Raw genomic sequence first — 8,819 nt, forward strand, 5'->3', positions numbered from 1 at the left:
AGTGTGATCGGTGCGGGTCATCGTACTCCACCTCAAGAAGGGGGTACAACTAGTGTTGCGTGGGAGGGGCCATCCTGTTACAAATTGATAAACAAAGGGTTAGAGTATTCAAATTAACAATATTCAAATTAACATTATATAGCATTGCAAATTTTGAACTACTTGTTATGCAATACGAACACAATATGAAAGCACATGTATATATTCAAAGTAACATTAACAATATGAAAGCTCATGCTGCCCTCGTCTTCTATGCATGTTATCCTTGTGACCAGGGACTTTGCAAACGGAGCAAAGATTCCTACCACGGGTCTCATTGAAGTCTCCCCTTCCATACATGTCTTTGCCGTACCCTCTCATAGCGTCCATGTCCCCCTTGAGTCACTTCTTCTTCCTCCTACCCTTCCCTATCTTCATTAGATCCGGATGGGGCGTGTAGTCCTAACCATTATAAGGTGGCCACTATGTTGGGTCAAGGTATGGCTCGAAGCTCATCTCCCAAATACTAACGGTGTTCGAACGTAGATACGCAGATGACATATATGGTAGATCCTCATAGTTGTAACCGCGAACCCTACAAGTCGTAATCATATGAGAGCAAGGGGCATGCATGATCTGAGGGATGTTGCAACTACACTCTACCTTTTTAAGATCAACTCGGTAGTTTCGTCCATCAAAATGTTCGCCGCCCAAGCTTGTGCCACCCTTGCCCCGTACACTAAAGATATGGCGGTGGGGTCCATATGGCTCAGCGGTGTGCTACTTGGCCAATTCCTCGGCCTCCTTCAAATGTTCTACTCTGGCCTTTCCAAAATGCCCCTGCTCAGCTATATTCCTCTGTGCAAGTTCCCACCTCTTGACAAAATATTCGTTGCACTTATGAAAGGAGAAACTCAACAATTCCAGACACGGGCAATGATTGAACTTCGGTGAATACACGGTTGAAGGACTTTGAGGAGTTAGTGGTCATGATGCCATACCTAAAACCCCAGCCTTCTGTTCCATCTGCGCCTCTAACCAGACCTTTCCCGCTTCATTTATCATCTTGTCTAGTTCTCTCTTTGTCTCCTTGAATTGGTGCTCTGTACGTACATAACATAGAGCCTTTACCTTGTCACATACCTCCTGCTTCCTCTGACGCCATCAAAAATTAGCGGCAAAGTATCTCATGCACCATCTATGCACTAGAGGTGGGAACCCATCTATATGCTTAGTTGCAGCATTAAGAAGCCCTAGGTGATGGTCCGAGATCAAACATATAGTGCGAGATGGGCCAAGCACTTGTACACATAGAAGCCGCATGAACCATGACCACGATTCATTGTTCTCTCCCTCTGCCAAAGCAAATGCCATGGGTACTATCTGGTCCTCAGGATCAACAACAACAACCATCATCAAGGTGCCCCTATACTTTCCTGTCAGGAAAGTGCCATCAACAAGTACGACTGGCCGATAAAACTAGAATGCATGTTCCGTTTGCGCGAACGACCAGAACACACGATAGAGGACATGCCTCAATGGGTCCCAAAAACAGATCCCTCCAGTGTCCACAAACCATTTCAAGCTAGGGTTGTAGTAATGCATTGCACATAAGATATGGGGCACCCTGTTGTACGCTTCCTCCCAACTACCCCAACGAATCGCCAGGGCAATTTGCTTAGCACGCCAAGCCTTTCCGTACTTCACATCGTACTTAACGAATCAAGATATGGACTGTTGTAAAGAAGACACCAAAATGTGGTTATTGTCATCAACGAGCCCTAATATACGACGGGCAAGGTAACGTGCAGTGAGCTGCTGCTGATTTTCCTTCCCCCTATTTGTTAGGCAAGTGTGGGGTTCGACAACTTTACTTATCCTCCACTTGCCATCACTCTGTCTCTTTCATGCATTTAACCTCCACATACAACCATTTTTGCATGTCACATGGTACCTCAAGTCCTGGTCCGAATGAGTGATGTTGTACGGTCTATGGTGATACACAACATAGTCCTGAAGGCAGAGCTTCATCTCTAACATTGTATTGAATATCATCCCCTTCCTAAGGGTTTCTTTCTCATGGTCATACAATGATTTCCTACACATCTGGAGACCGGTGTCACAAACTACCATATCCATCATGCTGACATCCCTATAGTTCGAAACACCCCTGAAAGGTACGTTCATCGACCTTAGTTGCTCAAGTTTAGTCGTTGTGTAAGGTGGTAGTGGAACATACTGCTGCACTTCGCTAATTCTACCCCATAAATCATAGGGGGTATCATCTGCTAGTAAATCTGTGACTAGTCTACCTTGAGCCTAGATAGCATGCAAAACCTCAATTGGTACTGGTGATGGCATATCATGAATAGGTACTGGCATGGCATCAACTGGTATGGGCATAGCATGTCTATCTCCCTGGTCACCATCTGAATCATCCGAATCACTGCTAACTACATCACCGATCCTGTCCTCCTCCTCCTGCTCCTCCTCTTCCAGTTCGAACTCGTTCATATCGAAATCATTGCTTATACAACCTACTTGACTTGAATGAAACTACTCCTGCATAAACTGACCGTCCAAATCAATGTTAGCCTGAGCTGCTTCCCCTTCAACCCCCAATTCTTGCCCATTGCATCCAACATCGTCAATGAACGGTCCGTCCTAGACACCCTGCATCCTGTACCCATTCTCCACCACCACATCAGCCATGGGCACATTGGAACCTTAGAGCGCCCTAGTGTAGCAGGACTAGTGAGCAGGGTCGCGCAAGGGCATGAGGACATAGTGTGACCTAGTCTTCCCAGTATCAAACCTCCCCTTCAGTGTGAAATCACCGCCAAACTTTGCATTCAAACGGACACAAAGGTCGTTGAAGCTAGGAGGTTCATCAAACCATTCCAATTCTTCTTCCATATCCTCAAACATACCATCTTCTCTCCCAACACTTCCTCCGTATAAAATTCTAACACAACAATCCATCTACAAAAGCATTTCCAGAAATTTCAACAATTCGTCGAAATCGTCGTACGTAATGTCTCTAGTAATATTAATACCTATTCTAACTATAACTATACTAACTAATCTAATATTAACATCTATACAAGGCTAACTACAACAACTAATGTATAACTAGACTCACTAGGGGCGTACCTCGTGGCAGCGGAGCTCGTCCTCGCGGCGGCGACGGCGGGTGGACACGGGATAGAGAGAAGGGCGTGCGACAGTTGGGAGTGGTGTATAGCGCGGCAGTGAGGGCGGCGGCGGCAGTCGCGGGCGCGGTAGTTAGGGCGGTGGGCGTCCGTGGCACGGCGGGCGACCGGAGGGGGTGGCGCACCAGCGTGCGGGCGCGGCGGGCGGCCGACGATGTGCGTGGCGGGCGGTGGGAGCGGCAGGCGGCGTGCATGGCGCTCCCGGCGGCAGGCGCGGCGGCAGGCACGCGCGGCGACGAGCAGACGCGGCGGGCAGGCGGGTGGGCACGGCGGGCGGGACTGGGCCGCGGGCCTTTTAGCTGGGTCTGCCGCGCCACCGGTCAGGGCGCGTCACTGCCGCGCCAAGATCGGTGGCGCGGCAGACCCTGCCACATCACCGGTCAGTGAACCCAGTCTTCGCCACGTCATACTCCTGTCGTGCTACCATGCATGGCGCGACACAGGCGTTTCGCCGCGCTATGACAATAGGCGCAGCCAAAAGTGTTAGTTTTAGGAAAAAAAAACAGTGTTAGATTTAAAATTAGTTTACAAAAAGTGTTAAAAATAAAAAAAAAATTCACCAGCGGCAACAGGCTGCCCTGCCGCTCCTGGCAGCTGGTAGGTCGTGTGCCAGGCTACTGGGCGTGCGCCCCTGGCTATTAGACGGTTGGTGCCTAATCCGTCCATGCTGGAGCAGCCATGCAGAGGAGGCCGCCATTGCCGACAACTGAGGGGGCCGGGCAGCCCAACCCTGGGTATGCTTGGACGACCGATGGTGGAGAAGATTTGGATGACAAAAAACGAGGTCATCTGGTAGAGCATCATTAGATCTACCAGTTCCATCCATCAACTCACCAGAGCGATGGTCGTGGTGGCCGGAATAGTGGGCGGCCACACTAGGGTTTCTGGAGGAGGAAGGGGTGGCCCGAGAGAAACATCGGGGAAGGGGCAAGCGGACAAAAGCAGTCGCATAGAGAAATAAATGAGAGAGAGAAACAAATCAGTATTTGTGTAATGGCTGGCATTGGTTGATAGTTTCTCCCTAACTGATCCATGAGTAAGCACAAAAGCCCAGATTCTGGAGTACCCCTTGAGGAGTAATAAAACATGGAGTTGGGTTCCAATTTCACCCTTTTCTTGGAGCAGAGTTCTTGGAAGTGGACCTGTTTGGCTGGACAACTTAGGAGTAGAGCTAGAAAACCTAGAGTGGAGCAGTCCTAAGCAACCCCTAAATGAGGAAATAGGACAAAAATAATAAAAACCATTTCTCAACTGATAGAAACCAAGTTGACGTGCTATGCAACACGCAAAAACAGCGATTTTCACGTTGAGGGAAACAGGTAGTTTCTTCCCTCAGGTTTTGTGGGTCTGACAATGGGACCATCCACATGCACTTGCACGCCGCTTACCAGCCGTGCCCATCCACGCTGCTGCTAGTCACATCGACCTAACCACTAGATGATCTAAGCTAGTAAGGTATTTTCGTGTTTCGATTTTTGAGGATTTTTTCATGACCTATTCGGAATGTAAGGTTTTTTTGTTGGAATGGGAATGGTTTTTTTGACATATTTTGATGTCTCCTACGTACGTAGGGCCTTGTCGAGGGTTTGTTATTGATGTCTGCATAAAATCATGCCACTTCTATAAATAGTTACGAAGTGGACAGCCAATTGGTTCACAATCAATAAAATTAACCCACCATACATTATCTTGTACATATAGCCAAGATTGACAGAGAGAAAGAGAGGACTGATTAGTGGCCGCGGTCAAAAGATAATACTCCAAGTAAGTAGGATAACCTGGCACCCAAAACACACATAAAATTAGAATGGTTAATTTTGGTGGGGTAGGAAATCTGCATGGGATGCTCGGACGCCCTTTCTGAATTTCTAATGCTTCATTTGACCTAGCCCGGTTGCCGATGTACTAGAGGAGCACCTGATGATTGTGTGTGGTAGTGTTGATATATGTACTACGCGACGGTGGTACATTCTGGTTCTTACTGCTGTACGAGCGACTTTTTGCATATGTACTAGATCCCCTGTAGAATTTGCAAAACGAGCCAAGAATAGCTAAAAAAAATTTAAGCCCGAGAGAAGTCTAGGAGACAACCCACAAGTCATACAATTTTTGTATGCAAAAAGTACCACTACTGGAGCGTGCGGCTTTGCCGAGTGTTTTTACACTCGGCAAAGAGCCCTTTGCACTCGGCAAAGGCTTTGCCGAGTGTAGCACTTAGCAAAGTCCGCTCGGCAGAATTTTTCTCGGCAAAGGGTCTTTGCCGAGTGCTTTTTATCGGGGCACTCGGCAAAATAAAAAAAATTTGCCGAGTGCTTAAGGCGGCACTCGGCAAAATATTTTCGGCCGTTGCGGCGCCGACCGTTAACGGTTATTTTGCCGAGTGCCCGACCCAACACTCGGCAAAAAAAAAATTATTTTTTTTAAAAATTACTTTGCCGAGTGCCCCAGTCCAGGCACTCGGCAAAGTTTTTTTTATATATTTTTTAAAAAAGTACTTTGCCGAGTGCCCCTGCCCAGACACTCGGCAAAGTTTTTTTTATTTTTTTTAAATAATTACTTTGCCGAGTGCCCCTGCCCAGGCACTCGGCAAAGTTTTTTTTTTATTTTTTTAAATAATTTCTTTGCCGAGTGCCCCTGTTTAGGCACTCGGCAAAGAATTTCTGAGTTTTTTTTAAAAAAAATACTTTGCCGAGTGTCGCGGCAAGGCACTTGGCAAAGAAATTATATATATTTTTTTTGAAAAATCTTTGCCGAGTGCCTTGCCCATGGCACTCGGCAAAGACCCCGAGAATTGCAAAAAAAAAAATTCATTCCATTGTAACAGACAATATATATATATATATATATATATATATATATATATATATATATATATATATATATATATATACACACACACACACACACACACATCAATCATCACATCTATATCACCAACATGCATTATATATCACAAGCACACGCATATTTAATAAATCCATCGAAAATCCATCACAAATGCACCAAAGTTCAACATCACAAGTTTATTATTACAAGTTCAACATCACAAAGTTCAACATCCCTACTGCGGCGACGGAGACTGCAGATGTGGCCCCCCGGACTGCGGTGAAGGACCGAACTGCGGCGAAGTGTTAGCACTTAACAACATGCATGCCACAAAATTTGATAAGCTGCAGTGCCACAAATTTGATAAGCTGCAGTGCCATGAGAAAAGGTTAGCACTTAACAACATGCATGCCACAAATTTGATAAGCTGCAGTGCTGCACCACAAGTGTCAATGCACAGAGAAGCAACTAATGGATTTAGAAACCAAAATGGAAAAGCCAAGCCCAATATAGAAATCCTATACTACCACCATAAACAGACATGAAGCTAAACAACTCAACCCACCATTTCATTGATTTACCTTCCCAGATTTTAATAATTGGCAATATTAAATATATTCCTGCAAATGATACTTAGCTTTCTGATAGCAAATTTGTGGTTTTCTTTTTCGCCTTAATTACGTTGTTGTCATAATTCAAGAAAATGTCGTGATGACATTGTTAATACAAAAGGAATAGGAAATAAAAACAGGGCTTACAGTGAAATACATGCATTTGCATGTGATGAGTAGGAGCTGCTCATATTCCATGTTAGTCCCATCAGGTGACGACAGAACCTATTGCACACACCATAAATGTTCAACAGAAAAGAACTAGCTGGCTGTAACATTTAACTAAAAACAGAGTGCACAAACATAATACCTTGTCAGAGAAGTGATGGAATGTCACTTGCAATGGTACAAGAATCTCTGCTGCAATTTGCTCCAACTGTTGTGGAACAGGCTCTTTTGTAACTTTTGGATTCAAGAAATACTGTAAGATGACACAAATTAGAAAAATTAAATATGCAACATATTAAAATACTATGGGTGAATTATGGAACATCAGTGAATAGAACTAAATAAATTAGTGTGGACAGTACAGATCTGATAGCAGCATACTAAACTTACTAGTGTATTGAAATGCTAAGTTATGAGTATAGCATCTCAAACAGAGTATACCTGGGAATAAGGATAAAAAGTAAACTCCAAAAAGAAAGGAATCAGCTTTCAGTTTTATTCATAGGAAAGCTAGTGACTACACTGAACAAGAAATTGGTAACTGTGGATGATACAAGGGCTACACTGTATAGACGTCAAAGTCACAATCATATGTTCATGCTTCTCGAGATAAAACAGAGGGTGAAACAGGTGGTTTTCAAAAAATGCCATAAGCATAGAAAGCAAGAGATGTACCTGGAAGGGCCTAACAACAGATTGAAGTACTTTGAGAGCATTAATTGTATTCCACTCAGGATGCTGGCCTGGACTAACTAGATTGCTGCTCTGGATCACTAATTTCAACTGAGGGATAAGCTCAGGCCACAAGTTATCCTTGACAAAATCTTTTTCAACAACTTGGCGGAACTGGTCAGAAGATATTGTAATCCGTTAGCAAAACAACCATAAATAAAACATACAAAACAGAGCTCTAACCACAGGGCGTTTGAGGGATATAAGAGTAAAGACTTACAACTTCAATCAGCACTCGAAGAATTGCAGGTTCCACTCGAAGCAAAGCCTGGGCAAGTTGGTCACGGAACTCCTTGTAAAGCTCAGACGAAGACAGACTGCTTTCCAAATTGCGCCGGGTAAAATTTTTCAAGTATGTCGCTGCAGCGGCTCTCATCCCCTGATCACCATCCCCTATGACCCCATCACAAATAGTAAGAACATAATCACCAGACTTTCAGAAGTAAATAATATCTAACTTCTGCTTGTGTTTAAAAAGAAATTTATCTTTCCCAATCCCAAGTAAAAAAACATGTGACTTGCAATCAATTGAATTATACCCATGGCCATAGTTGGTGAATTCATTCGTATCCTTCAATCCATGATTTTCCTAAATTTGGTCTTTCAACGTGCATAAACAAAATCCACACATGGTACATTGCTAAGTTTTAGTAAAATTCAGGAGGATTTTAGGTGTAGTGCGTGCCAGCTTACTGTAGCTTATACGCCTATACGCATCAAACACTCAGAAATGTCTGGGTACATTGCAAGATGTCTGGGTTTTTGGCATCCGACGTCACTACTTGCTCGAAATCTTATCAATTTTTTACCACAGCCTCCACATGTGATAACACGACGCCTCCACAAGTTTCGTGATTTTCGGACTTCGTTTGGATTTTATATAATTTAAATTCACTTTTCCCGCAACTAACTCGACATGTTACGTCAACGAGATGCTCGAGATTTCATGTGACTCCCTGGATACGGCCTCAACATACGCTAAATATCATGAATATCAATTTTTGGATGACCAAATTCCATTATTCCATGGACCTGCAGTTCAAATTTAAAATACGTCGAAAAAATCAACGAAACGAAATAAATTAATGAAATATACCTAAAAAAGTCAAAATTTCACTAAATTTTAGAGTAGAGCTTTAAATATTGTCACAAGGCTACACAAAAAAATTTGGGTCCAAAATAAAAATAAAAAAATATTTTGCCGAGTGCCATGGGGAGCACTCGGCAAAAATGTCTTTGCCGAGTGCCGGGCCCAGGAGGCACTCGGCAAAATTTGTTTTCAGAAAATAAA

At 44.0% G+C, this 8,819-nt stretch overlaps 1 protein-coding gene across 1 annotated transcript; it reads right to left on the reverse strand.

The window, feature by feature from the left end:
• Positions 1 to 6,712: 6,712 nt before the first annotated feature.
• On the reverse strand, positions 6,713 to 8,118 carry LOC136543473 (uncharacterized). Its single transcript, XM_066535910.1, has 5 exons — positions 8,068 to 8,118; positions 7,749 to 7,921; positions 7,472 to 7,642; positions 6,939 to 7,049; positions 6,713 to 6,853 (listed from the first exon to the last, which is right to left on the reverse strand). The coding sequence occupies exons 1-5, from the start codon at positions 8,090 to 8,092 to the stop codon at positions 6,713 to 6,715; spliced, it is 621 nt and encodes a 206-aa protein (XP_066392007.1). The 5' UTR covers positions 8,093 to 8,118.
• Between the last annotated feature and the right edge of the window lie 701 nt (positions 8,119 to 8,819).

Source organism: Miscanthus floridulus, chromosome 3 (genome assembly GCF_019320115.1).
Source record: "Miscanthus floridulus cultivar M001 chromosome 3, ASM1932011v1, whole genome shotgun sequence".
Classification (NCBI taxonomy): Eukaryota; Viridiplantae; Streptophyta; class Magnoliopsida; order Poales; family Poaceae; genus Miscanthus; species Miscanthus floridulus.